The following is an 18,225-nucleotide window of genomic DNA, read 5'->3' as shown; positions in this document are numbered from 1 at the left end:
CGTTTCTAAAACGCGTTAGCTGTTATACTTTATCGTACGAGACAGGATAGAGTACTTTGTTGTACCGCGAAATCATAAAGCGGAAGTAAAAGTAAGGACGAGTATGCTGGTGGCAGTGATTTGAAGGGAAATTATGCGTTTGATATTATGCAGTTCTATATCTCATGTGTAAAAACGCGATAAGAATACAACTCTTTATTGTAAAATATGTTATATTGAGATAACAATAGCCTTTTATTCCAGATAAAATAATCATCGAATACATTTATTGAGAATACTCAATAATTCCTTTATTAGTTTATTTTAGCATTAGAATTTCTTTTGAATAATAATTAAAAATATTTTATCAGGAAAAGCAATTTTTATCTAAATAAATTATAATATATTTAAAATCAGAAGCTTCTATGTATTTTTTATTATTCTAAATATCTTTCATGATATATACATACATATATAAAAAAATATATACTGAAATTCGCGTTCTTTACGTTAGTACAGGATTCTTCAACCAATTTTTATTTAATACTACAGTAAGAGAATTTTCTCTTAGAATTTATCCTGAAAATCATGGTAATCGCGTGGGACAATATGGCGTGGAAAGAATTTTATGAGAATTTCTCTGATTAATATTTATCACAATAAAAATAATAATATCTAGCACAATAAAATATAAAACATGTTTGATTAATTTTACTAAACTTGCATAGTCCCACGATTACCATGATTTTCAGGGTAAATTCTAAGAGAAAATTCTCTCCGTGTACAAATAAAAAATTAGATATCTTTCTCAATCACTTTAATAATTATTCAATATTGAATTTTAAATACATTTTAGATAGACGGAAAATTTACTCGACTGAACTTGCCTAAAAGTGTTAAGTAGTGAATTTAAGTAAAGACTTTATGATAACTGCAGCTATTCAAGCTTACAATTAGTTGTTACAATTTTCCGCTCTCTTATGAAACTTAACAACTCCCTATGGGAGCTGACGTCGGTTCGGATCAGGCTGTCTCGCCCTGATGCTAACGTTAATATGTCTTTGTCCACGGTAGAAGCGCATTGTTCGCCACGTAAAAGCTCTGCCGGATGGCGAGTGTATATCGTATAGTATATGCGAACCCACACCGTGGGATATCGATCGTTTTGCTTCTCATGTGCATAAGCATACACATATGAACATGGATAGGGGTTAGCGATGGTGTAGTATACGAATTGTACATCCTATAGCGGTTTCTTGTAGTCGAGCTCTACCGATCGAACGAGAGACAACGTAGTGGTCGTATCGCCATCGCTTCCGCGGCGTTTGGCACTAGGGTAGGACCGACCCACATCCAAAATCGATCCACGACAATTGTTTCTCGTGTCCATGAACGCGGAGATGGTCCGTGACGGACGCATTCGTTAAGCAGGGCCGACCATGTTGCCTGTTGATAACTGAAATCATTTTCCCCCTTCATGAGAATTTCATTGCAGCGCACATTTTTTCGCAGTTTTCGAATCCTCAACGTTAAGTATCATCGTAAAGCTAACTTTAAATCAAGAGTATTAAGATTTATTTAAAATATTTGAACGAATTAAAGATATAAGGATCTATTAAATCTTTATTCATAGCTATAAAACACGATTCAAAAATCTGCTCTTTTAATTAATTGCATTTCAGAATATAGAAATATATAATAATGATTTTGACGATCTTTACTATTTATTTTTATAACTGATAATTATTTTAAACGCTGCTGTTCACATCTCGACACATTTTTGTGTAAAGGGAAAAATATTTTATACTTTCCGACAATATCGTTGAATGTTACAATACACATATGTTCATTACTGAACATACTCTATGTACCTACACATATCTCGACTATATTTTTTCCTTGAAAATTCTATGACCCATTTCTCATTTGGCTTGGCTGTTTAATTAAAAACTCTGTATATGCTGGAGGATGAGCAAGCTGGAGGATGAGCAAGCGAAGTCTTTCTGAGCTTTAAATATTTTTAAAAAATTGCTTCTTAGACATTTATTTTGGAGAATTTTGATAATCAGTTTGATTATGAAGAAACTAATCGGAAAATAATAAAACGATAAGGAATAATAAATAATAACCGTGGAATGACGCTATCAGTAATATTGTAATTAGTCATTTTACGCGATGTTCTTTCATGGTGACTTCGCAATTACGTCATCGACTTCATCAAAGCATATCAACACTTTCCGTTGTCGAACGATTGTTAATTCGCGAGCCTTTATCGCGACACTGCATCCTGTGATTATTGCCGCTGTGATAATAATCCTCGCACGAAATCATGACAGATCTTGTCTGTCTTATGTTGCAGGAGTGGCAGGTCTGATAATACGGCGATGGGTGGACTGGTGAGAGGATTTTGAGAGTTCGTAGCGATACATCGCACAGGTCATCCGGGTCGAGTTTCACCGGACGATGGAGGTTTGTCCTGTAAATGGATCCAGGATAGAAGGTGCGTAGGACTCGCGCAGAGGCAGATCAGGAACGAGATTCAGGATGGGGAAGTGTTGCAGTAAACGGCAAGAGCCTCAACCGATCGGTGAGTCTTTTATCCTCATCGATAACACGTGTTATTTATAGGAGTAATTATTGCGTCATTTTACTGTAATAATTACCAGCAAAACATGTTGCATGAAAATCGATTGTTTGCATTAAAAACCACTACGATTAGAAAAAAAATTCCACCCCTCCCTCTCTCTCTTTCTGTCTATAATAATCGAATTTAATTTTTCGAAGTATTAAAAAAAAGTCGTCTTAAAGTCTTAAATGGGTCGTCTTAAATGGATAAAAATTATATTGAAGGCGATATAAGTAATTCTTTAAAAACAGTAATTGTCAATTAAATTTAATTATTGCTAATTTCTGTCTTCTCAATTTTATTCTAAATCTTTTTACATTGATATTGTGACCCGTAAACCGGGATAAATTCTCAAGAAAAATGTTTATTTTAGATCAGACGGTGCATAAACAGGTCGAGAGAGTTACTTAAGATTTGTACAAACAAAAGATATATTTCTCATCGGATCGGTCCCCCCTTTGACGAGAGACGGATTCTTCTCTCTGTTCAGGTTATAAGAAGGCAGAGACGGGACTCAGCTCAAAGCACAGCAATGGAGGTTCCTTGGACCGATACACCGCCGACCCAAATCAGAGAGGCGTGCAAGCTCGGGCGGATATTATCCGACCGAGACCGACACCCTGTAAGCTACAGATATCGCATCAACAACCCCGTAAAACGAATCCGCCTGTTAAGTCTGCATGTGTGTATTTATGTTATTCTTCTTTTATTTTTTATGTAGAACGGCCGTCTGGGCGAAGATAGAGAATTTCGTTTGTTGCAAGTAATCCAATTTTACATTTTATTGCGAAATCGCTTAGCGTTAGCTTAATCGTTGTCTTGTTTTTTTAAATGTTTCTATCGATAACTCGAATCGGTTAATTTTAATCATATCATTCCGCATAAGAATGATCACTATATTTATTGACGATAATGAAAAAATGAAATTTTACGTTAAATTTATTATTAATTCAAAAATGAAACTCATTAAAATTATACTAGTTTTTTATATAAAGTTTTAAAAATAATCAAATCGAGATAAATAGCCAAGCGCAGTATATTTTATTGTAAATATAAAATTATTTTAAATATAAAATATGCATCTATGATATCTGTAAATGCATTGAAAGTTATACTTTGAATTCATCACTGCTTGGACGACGTGAGAGAGTTCTCAATTTGAATTTTATATTAATAATTTTTTTTATTATTTTTACCCGTTTGATTGCGTTGCGATTTTATTTATGTGATATTAATCTATATTTAAAAGAAGACCGAAACGATATTTATACTGATGATATGCATATTTTATATTTACAGTAATATTTACAATAAAATATACGCGCCTTACTTACTCTGCGCTTGGCTCTTATTATCACATTTTTTATTTCGATTTCATTATATTCAGGAGAGTTCTTATAATTGTATTAAATTGTTTTAAAATAATGTTTCTATAAAATTAGAAAATAAATTTAGAATATAAATTCGATGTGTATGTTTATGTCTATAAATACAAATCGAGACACTACATATATATTTCTATGTATTTTAGGATATTCCGGTTCTTTACTTTAAATAATGATAATAGGTTTCCTATTCAAGTCACTTTAATATATAAGTTCTTCAAAGTTAAATCACTTTTAACCGATTCGAGTTTCTTGGTTTCTCCATTGTTCGGAGAATACTTTGATGAGACAGACGTACATGTTGTGCTTCTCTCCGTTATACAGCACACTCACAAAGATCCAACAAGATCGTGGTGGCCCTGTACAATTATACGGCGCGGGAAAGCACCGATGTTAGTTTTGTGAAAGGTGACCGAATGGAGGTCCTCGACGATTCCGAAGCGGACTGGTGGAGAGTATTGCACTTAACGACCCTGCAGGAAGGCCTGATTCCTTGGAACTTCGTGGCCGTCGAGCGATCAGTCGAGAGCGAAGAGTGAGCATTTATTGTTTTCTCTATTCTTTCTTCAATCCTCTTGAGATATCATGTATCTAATGTATCGCGTTCTTTGCAGTTGGTTCTTCGAAAATGTATCGCGCAAGGAGGCGGGCAAGCTGTTGCTGGTGGACGAGAATCCTCGCGGGACGTTCTTGGTGAGGCCGAGCGAGCACAATCCCCGGGGTTACAGCTTGTCGGTGAAGGACTGGGAGGAAGGAAGGGGCCATCACGTAAAACATTATAAGATTAAGCCGCTCGACAATGGCGGTTTCTTTATCGCCACCAATCAAACCTTTTCCAGCTTACCGGCTCTCGTTATGGCATACAGCAGTAAGTGCTTCTTGAATTTATAATGTCTTAATAAACGTTAATATATTTGCATTAATATTATATTGATACTTTTACTTTTACTACTGGTTTTCTTCAATTAATGATTTCAGAAATAAAATCAGAGTTAACGAAATATCTTTGTATTGAATGATACTCATCTTTCGTATTTCTGTTATCTAGAAAACGCATTGGGCCTCTGTCACGTACTGTCGAAGCCTTGTCCGAAACCACAACCGGATATGTGGGATCTCGGGCCCGAGTTACGCGACAAGTGGGAGATCAATAGGAACGAGATACAGCTGATCTCGGAATTGGGTAACGGCAATTTCGGCAAGGTTTATTACGGCAAGTGGCGAAACAAGATCGAAGTGGCGGTGAAGACGTTACGTCCGGGGACTATGTCGACCGAGGCGTTTTTGCAAGAAGCTGCCATAATGAAGCAGTTCCGACACAGGCATCTGGTTGCGTTGTATGCGGTCTGCTCAAAGGAGGAGCCCATCTACATCGTACAGGAATACATGTGCAACGGTAGCCTATTGGATTTCCTTCGGAAGGGAGACGGCAAGTACATGCAGTTTGAAGATTTGATCTACATCGCGGCTCAAGTGGCCTCCGGTATGGAGTATCTCGAAAGCAAGCAGCTCATACACAGAGATCTCGCGGCGAGAAACGTACTGATCGGCGAGAAGAACAAGGCAAAGATTTGCGACTTTGGCCTCGCCAGGGTGATCGAGGACGACGAGTACTGTCCGAAGCAGGGCAGCAGGTTCCCCGTCAAGTGGACCGCGCCGGAAGCCATCGTTTACGGTAGGTTCAGCATCAAGAGCGACGTCTGGTCGTACGGAATCTTGCTGATGGAGCTTTTCACTTACGGACAAGTTCCTTATCCCGGTGAGTATCGCTGTTTTATTTTCGCGCGCGACGATTATTATTATTCAGTGTAATTTACATTTTAGAATTCTATATATTAACGTTAATTTCGTCTTTCAGGTATGCACGGGCGCGAAGTGATCGAGCAAGTGGACAAGGGCTATCGTATGCCGAAACCGTTGAGTCATCCGCTGCCTGACAGCATCTACCGATTGATGCTACAGTGTTGGGATGCCAGTCCCGAGAAGCGACCCACGTTCGAGTTCCTGAATCACTACTTCGAGTCGTTTAATGTCACTAGCGAAATACCGTATCTCGAACCGCCGACGGACTGATATACAGCCCATCAGTATATGCAAAACCATCATCTGCCGCCGCACGGTCACTTTCATCCAGCCCACATCAATTGTGCCATGGAATTTTATGGTATTTACTGCTAAGTAAATTATTTAGCGTATATCTCGTTGCCCTTATTAAAAACATCGCAGATTGGCTGTATCGTTCTCGCAGAGAGAAAAGACTTTTTAGTGGGAGACCCTCCCCCTCGCAATATTCCGCATCGTTGTCGCGAGAGTGGCATTTTTTTCGACTGCGAAATTTTTCTACCGATAGATTTTTTGCGATCAATCCTCACGAAAAAAAAAATGCCGCGAACTCACTGAACTATCACTGTCAAATGCTGCCGAAAATTCCATCGTGATTCCCCACTCTTTTTCCTTCCCACTCCTTTACATGTCCTTAGTGTTAACGTTAGTATTGAAAACGGATCGCAAGTCGAGTGTCACGGTATTTTTGTAAGAGTACCGTTCAGAAATGAATTGAAGAAATTAAAGATTCTAATCTTTACGACCAATCAGGCGTTAATCGTATTTAGAAACGAAAAACGTAATCCTAAGATCGCAGGGAGAGACATGCTTTACCTGCCCCCTCTTTTCCCTCTTGGAAATCTGCGATCACTTACTTAAACGTGTTTTCATACTTTTGACGATGAGCAACCACAATAAAGACACTAGCAATGCCGGTAAATTTAAACGGTATTAGAGAGTAACGTGATATATAAGCTTGGAGAATGAAATTCGAAATTATAGATTATACAATATAATCGTATGTTAGTGTGTATGATTACGAGATATATATAGCGTGAAAAAGAGAGAGGAAAGAATGTATGCGTGTGTGTATGTGTTGCGTGTATATTGTGAACGTGACTTTTGTCGTACAAGAGTACATTGTATTTACATTTTATTGATCTCGGATCATCCGATTCATCGCGGTTATATCCGAATTTTCCTAAAATCCAGTTTTTGGATACACACAGTCCTCGAGAAAAATTTTGGTATTACGTACACATATTACTGTGTTTGTGTGGTGAAACTCAATCGTGAGTACATAATTTTCAAACGAAGGCTGAATACGCTAACGGATGATAAAATTAGATATAAAGAATATGAATTTTTCATGTAGAGTTTGTCCATCGAGAGAAGTTTGAAAGAAAAGAGTATTTTCAAAATGGAAATGGTTATTGCACACAGCCGCGCGGAGCTTTATTTTCGAGACGATATTATAACGTTCGACGATTTATTCCTCCTAAGTGCTAAGAACCGTGTATACGAGTTTATATAATACGTACGCTTGTCTGTTATTGCTATGCAATAATTTTATCTTGATTGTAAAAAGACACACGCGAATCACAGCATGATACGTATATCACTTTGACGAAAGTCTCGGCGTTTTATTCCATGAAAGCAACTTGTTCGCTCGAAAGTCTCTCCGAGTATGCACAAAAATGTGTCTGCCAAAAACAAATCAGATCCTGTAGCTTTCTACTGATTTTTTTTGTTTGTACAACTCTTTCTTTTTGGCGCAATATATTGATGCATTTAATATCGTCGTCATTTCTAAGCATATAAGTTGTCTCACGTACGCATGAATATATATATATATATATATATATGTCTCCGAGCCTGATCCAAGCATTCTGCGAAAGCGCAGTAAATACCTCGCACAAATTGGCGTTGTCATTCTTTTTTTTTTTTATTTTGACAGTGTGTGAATTACGACGCTCTTTTGCGAAGTATCGTTGATTTTGTTAAAGAGAGAGAAAACAAGAAGGATATAGAAATTAAAATACACGAGAGAGGCGAAAAAGTTACTAATATCCGGATAAATGCGAATGTGCGTGTATGAATACGTTTGAGAAAGAAAAAAAAATATCTCCGAGCTCTGCGTCGAGCGATGCGATGGGTTTTTTTACGCAGCCCAGGGAGTAACGGAGTAAAATCGGAAATGCAATCTCGGATAAACTTAAGTCATCGATGTTACTCGTACAAAGTGTTTGAAGAATTGTAAATTTTCTACTAAAAAGGAAAGGAGATATGCACACAAACGACGGATTTAGAATAGGGATTCTTAGGTGATAGGCGTGTCAGTCTCGCCGGGATCGGCGATTTTGCTCTCTTCGCGGCTCGCCGGAAAAAAAAATATTCTCGCGAACCGCATCCGATTTTCCAAAATCCAATGTCGTCTCTGCGAGGCGTGTCACACGAGACGGAATCGATTGTGCCAAATCTCGGTTCAAACCAGCCCTGGTTTTAATGTCAGTTTATCTAATTACCTCAATATTAACGCGATTAAAGCTTTATAAGAAGCGAAGATAAAAAAATACGTAAAATAGATTATTAATAGTATCGCGGATAACGGAAAAATATTGTAAAGGCGTTTTTATTATACATATATATATATTATATAATACTGAATATACTAAGAACCGTCGTGTCGAAAAATTATTAAGCGGGAGGATAAAACTTTAATGTTGTAATGAGTACTGCCTTTACTTGCTTCTTGATCTGCGCTGTAAGATCAGATTTGTAATTTGTAATATAGAAAGAGTTGGCAATTCACTAATTGAAATTGTTCAATCTAGATTGTTGATGCAATCATCTGGATTTCCATCGCTGTCAATATTGTTAATAGTTACGGTTTATTTTTTTTTCTATATCTATATAAATTAAGATAAAATCAATGACTTGCTGATGTAAATAGAACATATAATTTTGAGATTTTACTTTTTTCTAAAACAATAATTGTGTCACTTTTTGTTTAATTTAAGAGGTAGTAATCAATTCTCTCCCCCCTTTTCTCTATCTATATCGTAATTAAATCGATTTAGAAACATGCGACTATATACAAAACCAGAGTTGGTTAACCGAGGTACGGTCGATCCCGACTGTATACATTTTATTGTCACGATAAATACGATGAGCCATTACGATACGATAGATATTAGTGATTAAAGCGGAAGCAAAATGCGAGTGTGTTGCGCGCATACGAACGTAGAGAATTGTTACATCCACGTGTCAGCGCGGTCCTCTTTTCACGTGTGTCTTCCGATCAAACAATAGAATATCGTAAGCAATAACGCTATACAACCTTATGAATTCATCAATTATTGCGCGACAAATTAAAAAATCGTAATATGAATTTCACCTCTTCGTTTTTCGTTAGAAATAACATTAACAAACAAACAAAAAAAAAATTGGTTTACTAGATATTATAAAATAAAATAAAGATAGACATAGCTTTTAATGTCGGGATCTTTACTTTCGATACTTATTTTGTAAAGGGATCCATAAATGGAGTTTTGATGGCGATATTTACGTCGTGCAGCGTGTTTTCAATGAAATTATAACGACGTCATATGGAAGAGTGCACGTGAAAAGGCTTTCGCGTTTACGTAGCGTTAGAGAGTAGGTGTATTACGTCCAGTACATTTTTTCTATGAGCGTTTTATACCGATAAACTTGTTTTCTCATGATGAACGATCACTTGGAAATTTCGCTATAATAATGACGATGATGATAATGATGATGATCGCTGCTGTAGGTCGTAGATTAGAAATGCATAGGGTTTGAACACTGATTAAGATCAACCGGAACGATCTAGACAACAGAAACGTCTCACAAACATCGTAAAGACATGTGCAAAATTAAAAATTCGTATAAGTGTACATATAATATGACTAAAAATTAAAACATCTTTTAGAAATTTTTTTACAGCGTCTAAAGGATGTATGAAAAATTCAATGTCTTTTTAGACATCTTTGAAAGACATTTGAAGAAGAAAAGACTTCTAAATGTTCTAGATGCTTCTCAGACTTTTCTGTTGTTTGAAGAAAGTGACGAGTTGTCAAAGCGACCCGAAGCGTTCGCGTTATATATTCGCGTAGACTGTTTTCATTCGGATCACATTTGGACCACGTATTTACAAATTATTATGGTAAAGGCGTCGTGGCCTTTTTCCACTGGATTTAGAGACTGATATTGTTTAAATTAAGCTCACGCGCTTTGCTCTCGACAAGGGAACCGTATGTCCGACTGTTCTTTTACTATTTGTGCGAGTTTCTTTTTTTTCAAATTATTTTCAATGCGATAACTTTATCGTTTGCATAATTGTATAATGTTTCGATCGATTGAGCATTGCAAAACAAATATTATATTTATTATTAATACGCGGTGAAAAAGATATAAATTTCATAAATGAACAATATTTTCAAATTTCCGGTATAATTAATTATGTAATTCTCGTGCAATATATTGATAATGATATAATCGTACGCATTGTAGAACTTATCGGGGAAACTACTTCGGACGTATTGTTCCCGCGCATGCTTTTATTTGCAAATGACATTTATTAAATTATACGGCGACCTAACAAAGGGCGAGATTGGCGAATTTATGCATTGTACTTAAAATTGCGTTCTCAATTAATCGTGGATTTCGCGCGATTCCTCGGAGAGAAAGACTCTATCGTCGTGGCCCCGCTCAAATAAAATTTTCGGTAAATCTGTGATATAGGAACCAATCTTTCTCTCTCTCTTTCACTCGTTTTGATAACGACATTAATTGTCGCGGCAGCCACAAAAGTATCGTATCACTAAAAAGGACAGTGATTATCCACGATATAATCGTTTATAGAACAGAACTGTCTCACGTGATGCGCACATCAAGTAGCCAATAATATTTTCTCGTACGCCCGGCTCTCTTTCGTTCGAGTTTTCTTCACATCGTATCACCATCACGCGTCGACGTGCATTTTCATTCGTATTGTATCTAAAGCGAAAAACGATCAATACACTGTTGTCATTGTTTATATACCAAAGCTTATTATCATTAAGTAACTTAACGATTACTTTATATTATTATTAATTGTCGTAAGCCTATGCAGATAAATATATTATGTATCATATTAATGCCGCACCTTTATTAATGAATGTATTATATAGAAAATGTTAGGATTTTTTTATTCGCGCAAGACAGAAATTTTATTCGTCAATCAAATATAGCTAATGCGAGACGAAGTATATGCAAAGATACAGAAATATTCGTATAAAAATATCTATTGATTATGTAGGTGCTCGAAAGATACTTCGATACTAATTTTCAGTTTATGCGATTTATTCTAAAACCAATTATTCTTCTTTCTCGTAATACAAAAGTTTCTTTTTTAAATACAGATAATATATTCCATATTCCCTTTTATACACTAAAGAAAACCAAATAGTGCACAGACACAGATGAAAAAAGAAAACAAAGAAATAAAAAAAAAGTATATCTTACTACATTTTTAAATATATAAGATATTTAAATAATTTCGAGACTATACACAAACAAAAAGTGAATATATCTTTTTCTCTCTTTTTCTTTTGCCAATGTTATCTGTTATAAGTATAATATGTTAAAAGAATAATTTAGTGAATTAAATTAGGCATAAACAAACAGAGAGATATATGATATCGTATAGAGAATGAAATACACAGTCTGAGATAACTGTGTGCGGAAAGAGAGTCTGTATCCGGTATATGCAAGATTCAAGATACTTTACAGATATTAAGTGTACATCATCTCCGCCATGTGTGACATCTTCTTTGGAATATGGACGAACTCTTCGAAGTAACCAGCGAGTTCGCCGATCGTGACGTCGCTCGAAGAGGGTGGTGATATTCGCGCCTGGGCCGAACAAGTGTTTGGCGAGCTCGACAACTGTTGGCCAGACGAGCTGCTACTCGCATCCGACTGTCCGACCGCCGTTCGTTGTTCACCGCCACCTGGACCAGGACCCCTCTTCAGATTCGGCATCGTGTTACTACGAGCACGCTGAAAACCGCCGGCCTCGCACTCGTCATCTTGAATGCTAGTGTCGTCCTTGGCCTGTCTACAATCTTTACTGATTCTCAGCGCCTTGAAGTCCTTCATGACCGATTTATGATTGATTATCTTGGAATTTTTAATGGGAATACTGAGCTTACACGTGTCCTTGAACAGCGCATCCACCGAATTATCACTAGGACCGCTACTTCCAGAAGCGCTTGATTTCAGAATATCTCTAAGGATGCTCAGCTTTGTCTTCTCGACTGCTCTCTCATTCTTAGACGGCTTGAAGTTCGTTGTACTTTTAATGCTCTTTGGATTGACTGAGAACCTGTCAGGCATGGATCTCCTTCGAAATAAGTAGCTGCTATCAGAAGTCTCGCCATATATCCTGAATAGATTTGTCACCTTTGATTTGTCTGTCGCTGTAATGCTGAAAAAAAATTAAGAAATTAGTTTGCAAGAAAACATCATGAAAATACAGATAATAAATTTGCTGAAATGTCTCATTTATTAATTTTACCCGAAGTAACTTTAAGATACGAGACATCAAGCTATACAGCGGTGAAAAATAAGGAAGCAAAGAAGCACTTTACGTTACAAGAAATATTTGGCTCTTAGCTTCATCGAACAACATTGAAGACATACAAGTTTCTATCCAATCGTTAAATATCACTCATAAATATTATTACGTCGTCTAAAAAAATCTGTCAAATGCTTTATTAATGTTATATCCTTTCCCTCGCTTGATCTTTCTTTCTTAAGACTATTACGTTATTTCCAGCATCACGGGGAATCTCGGTGTCTAAAAAATAGAGCGTCTAAGATATTTTTTTCCATCAAATCGAGCTGTACTCTTTATTCGATCAATTCCATCGTGCAGAAATCGGAGAATCCGATACTTAAAACGACGATTTTCGACAAACAAAGCACGTTCGTACGTATGATCGCAAATAATGTACCGTGACGTTATTGGCAGACCTTGACCGCGATTGCAAAGAGTATACACAGTTTCTCGACAGCTCGATTGATCAACAGGGAGGCACGTCGATGGAGAAAGAAGCCAAACTTTCAAGACGCTAGAAGTGCGGAAGAACTTTAAATGCAACACAACAATCCGTCGACGATCCCGAATGTAAACGTAGAGAATAACCTGCGGGGGATACGATCTCGACGGAGAATTATCCTCGCTTCTTCAACGTTTACGAATAATTTATCTCGATTGATACGTAACTAGAGACTTACTGCGAGGAACTCTTGGAACGACGATCAATCTCGAGCCTCTGTAGACGCGCCGGCAGCACGTCCTCCTCGTCGCCCATAGTCACTTAGCTACGAGCTATTTTAAGCGTAGCATCGGATTTGACAGACGGGTATCTCGAAGGGATCCAGAATAAACACAACAAACTGCGACACGACGGATCGCTCGGATAGGTTAGAACGTAGACAGCAGGGACGGGGATGACGACATTATGTGCGACTTATGTACGACGACGATGGCGTAGCGAGCGATTATTCCCCGTCCTCGGTCCTCTTGTCGCCTTTGACAGCTCGCGTACGCTTTTCCGCGCGAGCGTTGAACGCGCTCGCAAGAAATGACAGATACGCGTTCGCGTTGAACCCGAGTTTCGGAGGCGCGTAAACTCTCGCGATCAATTAATCGGACGACACGATGACGTACGTAAATAAACACTGCTACTGCGCGGCATCGGAGACCAGCGACCAGCGACTCCCGAAGACACCGGAACAAGATGTCGTCCTAGATGGCGCTGCGCGAGATCACGTGACCACATTGCTTTAAATCGACGCGACATTTTGTCGTTAACCGCGAAGACCGGTAGCATCGAGAGATATTTTCCGCGCCTTTTCTTATCTTTTTCCTATTATTATTATTAAGATGGTGTAAATATTCGACGAATAAATATTAATATTGGTAGATTCTAACTAAATTGATTGTTGCAACGGTGGTATAAATTAGTGGAAGCAGAAATTCACAGTACGAAATACGCAGTGTCCAGGTAAAATATCCATTCATGTATGGTTATATATGGTTATATATATAAAATTATTTATAATTTAATACTATATATATATATAATATTTAATCATAAGAATAATTGAAAAATGATTTGAGAAAAAAATTGATAGAAATTATATAATTATATATAAAAGGTATATATAAAAGGTAAGGGTAAGGTTATGTATATAAAAGGAAAAAGAGCATATATCCATATAATATAATTATATATACATATAATGGCAATATATAAACAAGTTTTTCTTTTTAAATAAATATACATATATAATCATTTTCTTTCATTTGTTAAAATTTTATTTTCTTTAAAAAATATAATACGAAAATTATTTTTTTACTAATTTTTCAATTATTTTTTTTATGATTAATAAATGTTACGTAAATAGTCTTGTAAACTTTTCTTAAACTTCTCACAATAGAAAACATGATGAGTTATATTATATTGTTCATTGTTTGTTATATTATTTTGTTCATCGATTTATGTCTCTTCAATTTTTCAAGATTTCTTTTAAAAAATGCTTGCCATATTATGATATCCTTATAATCTTTCGCATGTATGCGTTATCCGAAACTATCAGCAATGAAAAGATTTTGAAATATTGCACTCGTTTTTTTCTCGTCTCAATATAATCGAAGATTATGTCACCAGACTAAAGATAGCTCTGCGAATTTTCGTGGGACGCAAAAAATGCACGTTTATGACGAGCATAATTAAAGATTGCAAGCTTACAGTCATGTCATATTATTTTATTTATTGTTTCCTAATGTCCGAGAGAGAGAGAGAGAGAGAGAATTAAATATATTATTAGCACATTTTACTAGATTGACATTGTGTAAAACTGTAATTCTGAGTTTGGCATATATAAGCCGATTCCCTGCATATAAAATTCGATGATTCAGTAGGCGAACTTCGCTACATGCTGACGCACTTTCGCAGCTCAACTTTATTTTAACGTACAGCTGAAACATTTACGAATTCTCTTCCGCTGCTCCGAAAAGCATGAAAGCAAGGAGAAAACGGCTGGTCTCTATTTCTCGCTAAAAGCGCGTTCCATTCCGAATTGTTTTCAATTTTCAATACAATGTTATATCATCGAGTATCTTCGACATGCATTATATATACTATCGAGAGAGAGAGATCGATTGAAACACTTAGGTATTACATATAGCAAGAAAATTTATTTCTTTTCATCTCTGATATTAATTTGTAATTGCAAGAGAAGCATATGATTTTATTTTATACGTAATATACAGAAAAGAAGTCGTTTATAGCGTATAACATAGCAATAGATTAATAGATAATATTGTTATATCATACAGTATCATGGGCAATTTCTTTCATGTTCTCTTTCGTGGCTTTCATAATATCAAATAATTCTATAATATTTATATCAAATAAAGAAAAAAATCTAAATTGAAAGTTCCCAAGTAGCAAAAAAATGTTTAAAATTTATTTTCAAAGATATTTGAAAAATGTTAAAATATCTTTGAAAATGAGTTTTAAACATTTTTTATACATTCTTTTGCTACTTGGGGACTTTCAATCTAGATTTTCTTCTTTATTTGATATAAATATTATAGAATTATTTGATATAAATATTATATAAAAGTCGGGAAAGAGAACATGAAAGAAATTGCCCATCGCATGATACAGCATGATATAGCAGTATTATCTATTAATCTATTGCTGTATATTATACACAGAGAGAATTTTCTCTTAAAATTTACCCTGAAAATCATAGTAATCGTGGGACAATATGGTATGGGAAGAATTTTATGATAATTTCTGTGATTAATATTTATTACAATAAAAATAATAATATCTTTCACAATAAAATATAAAATTTGTTTGATTAATATTTACTATGCAGTTTAGTAAAATTAATTAAATATATTTTAAATTTTACTGTGATAGATATTATTATTTTTGATGTGTTAGAAGTCGGCCAATAGAGCCAAGCGCGAAAATTAATTTTTAATTTTTCGGAACAGTATCTCTTGGTTTGAGATTACTGAGTTCCATTGTTTAATTATTAATTAACCTCGAACTTACAACGGAAACCAAGAGATACTGTTCCGAAAAATTAAAAATTAATTTTCACTCATAGAGCTTGGCTCTATTGGCCGACTTCTAAAACATCATATTTATTTATTTATTAATATTGAGAGCCGATTAAAAAATATTTCTTAAATTATTATTTTTATTGTGATAAAAATATTAATCAGAGAAATTCTCATAAAATTCTTTTTATACCATATTGTCCCACGATAACCATGATTTTCAGGGTAAATTTTAAGAGAAAATTATTTCAGTGTACGCTATAGACGACTTCTTTTCTGTACATTATGTATAAAATTTTTGTTTAAAAGACGAGAATTGAAAAAAAAAAAATGTATTGAAAATTTTAGAGCAGCGAGAAAGTTCGAAAATTTAGCTATTTAATCGGTTAGAAATGAGCTCTGGCGACGCGCCAAAATTTCGTCTACATTAATGTGCAACGAAGTTTCCGAGTCAACGTGACATCGGGATACAGATGCACGTTGCACCTACGCATATCCGTTGCAACGTCCAGGAGGCGATCACCCGGCGAATCGCCGGTGCGGAACGCCATGTTTCTCTTACGGTAAAGTTATGTTTTCCACCGTTATTAGGCTCGGGTGATCTTTATAGATCGCACACGCGCCGTATTTTCTTCCGCAAATCAACACGTTATGCAATTTTGCTGATGCACTCTCGCATGGCACTTGATACATTTGAAACTGGCTATTAAATGGATGTAAATTGAATCGTTCTAAGGAAAAGTAATATCAATTCTTTGAAAAGTGATATTCCTTCCTGAAAGCGATTAATTTAAGAGTTAAGATTGGTTTAAGATTTACAGTTGGACGTGTCGTAGAAATAATTTGCAATGTAAATTCAATATTTTAATATATTGAATATTTAATAAGAATTTTAAAAAAGCGGTAACGTCGCGATGTTAAAAAATTTTAGGCATAAAAGCAGCATTATTGTTGACCCCATTTATTGGCGTCCAGCCTTTCGTTTATTTATATTTTTCTATTCTTTTATTGTATATATACTTTGTGTTTTTAACACTATAAAGTTATTAGTTTTATTATTACAAAAAGCGACTGGTCGTGTAATTATGTTTATGGCATTGTTGAAATGCCACCAAATAGTTTAACTGGATATCTTAAAATGTAAAATGTGTTTTTAATTTAAATCAATTCTAATATGGCATAATAAAAAATCTAATAATATTTTTCTTGTATAAGATTGATATATGTTTTCGATTCTTTAATTAGCTCGCTATATCTATAGATGTGCCACATAACTTCCTGCACATTCGTTCGTTTTACGACAACGAATATAAAATTCAATGCGTACAATTATTTCTACAAATATTAATTATTTTGAGCACTGTTATGATTTAAATCTTATATATTATCTTATATTTTATATTATGTTTTTCAATATTGAAAATTCGGATACACTTTTTTATATACTTGGCGTGTATTTTTTTATTAATTTTCGGAAGATTTTTTGAGATTAATTAATATCAAATTAAACTTAAGTCTAAGTTTATATATATATAAATATCCATATTCAATATCATTAAGTCTTAAAAGGTATTGGAAAATAAAAAATAGCAACAATTAAACTGTTTGATTTAATTTATTTCATAATATCTAGAGAAAAAAGAAAAGAAGAATTTGTACTGCTTGTTCTGTTTCCAAAAAAATGTTAAATTTATTATAAAATAAAAAAATTATAAAAAAATAAAAAATTATTAAAAATATTCTATGTATATATTTTTATAGAAGTGATATATCGAAAGAATAAAAATTTCTAAATTTAATTAAACTAAAATTATCAAATTCTCATTGAAAAAATATAAAAAAGAGTTTAATATTAAAATAAAAGATATAATATTATTTAAACTAAAGATATATTACATTTAAAAATGCGAAATTATCCGGAAATCATTGATATAAAACGCGAACGAATGTGCAGGAAGTTATGTGGCACATCTATGGATATGGATATAGCGAGCTAATTAAAGAATTGGGGAGATACTTGCAACCGGATACAGCAAGATATATATCATCGGGTTAGGATTATTCGGATAAGTGTTGCGAGCGACTTTAAATAAATAATTACTGTATTTTAAATTGCTTATATATAATTTAATATTTCGAGTAGATACATATATATATATATATATATACATATATATCACATAATACGTAAAATATTTCGGCAATATTTATTATTAGAGTCGAATATATATCGTCCTTTATTTTATCGACTCTTTATT

At 34.7% G+C, this 18,225-nt stretch overlaps 2 protein-coding genes across 5 annotated transcripts in view; one reads left to right on the top strand and one right to left on the bottom strand.

Annotated features, from left to right (window-relative positions):
* Src64b (Tyrosine-protein kinase Src64B) overlaps window positions 1-9,979 on the top strand; it is a 41,253-nt gene extending 31,274 nt beyond the window's left edge. Inside the window, exons 2-7 of one of the 3 annotated variants that reach the window (XM_083048185.1) lie at window positions 2,339-2,566; window positions 3,096-3,227; window positions 4,315-4,525; window positions 4,605-4,858; window positions 5,039-5,749; window positions 5,849-9,979. In XM_083048185.1, coding sequence (XP_082904311.1) covers window positions 2,524-2,566; window positions 3,096-3,227; window positions 4,315-4,525; window positions 4,605-4,858; window positions 5,039-5,749; window positions 5,849-6,063 — 1,566 coding nt within the window. In that variant the 5' untranslated portion in view covers window positions 2,339-2,523 and the 3' untranslated portion in view covers window positions 6,064-9,979. Of the gene's footprint in view, window positions 1-2,338; window positions 2,567-3,095; window positions 3,288-3,349; window positions 3,369-4,314; window positions 4,526-4,604; window positions 4,859-5,038; window positions 5,750-5,848 lie in introns of those variants that run through there. The other 2 variants (XM_083048184.1, XM_083048186.1) reach the window with 2 other exon arrangements.
* Window positions 9,980-10,122: 143 nt separating this feature from the next.
* Window positions 10,123-13,611, bottom strand: LOC145941844 (uncharacterized). 2 transcript variants are annotated; one of them, XM_083048190.1, is made up of 3 exons: window positions 13,117-13,611; window positions 12,030-12,304; window positions 10,123-11,942 (listed from the first exon to the last, which is right to left on the bottom strand). In XM_083048190.1, the coding sequence occupies exons 1-3, from the start codon at window positions 13,191-13,193 to the stop codon at window positions 11,611-11,613; spliced, it is 684 nt and encodes a 227-aa protein (XP_082904316.1). In that variant the 5' UTR covers window positions 13,194-13,611; the 3' UTR covers window positions 10,123-11,610. The 2 variants fall into 2 exon arrangements, with proteins under 2 accessions (XP_082904316.1, XP_082904315.1); XM_083048189.1 differs by having other exon boundaries at window positions 10,123-12,304; window positions 13,117-13,609.
* Window positions 13,612-18,225: the final 4,614 nt, after the last annotated feature.

The sequence above is a fragment of the Prenolepis imparis genome, unplaced genomic scaffold (genome assembly GCF_030444845.1).
Source record: "Prenolepis imparis isolate NDT839.2.m4 unplaced genomic scaffold, iyPreImpa1.0 SCAF_10, whole genome shotgun sequence".
Classification (NCBI taxonomy): Eukaryota; Metazoa; Arthropoda; class Insecta; order Hymenoptera; family Formicidae; genus Prenolepis; species Prenolepis imparis.
This window is presented reverse-complemented; position numbering and strand designations above follow the sequence as displayed.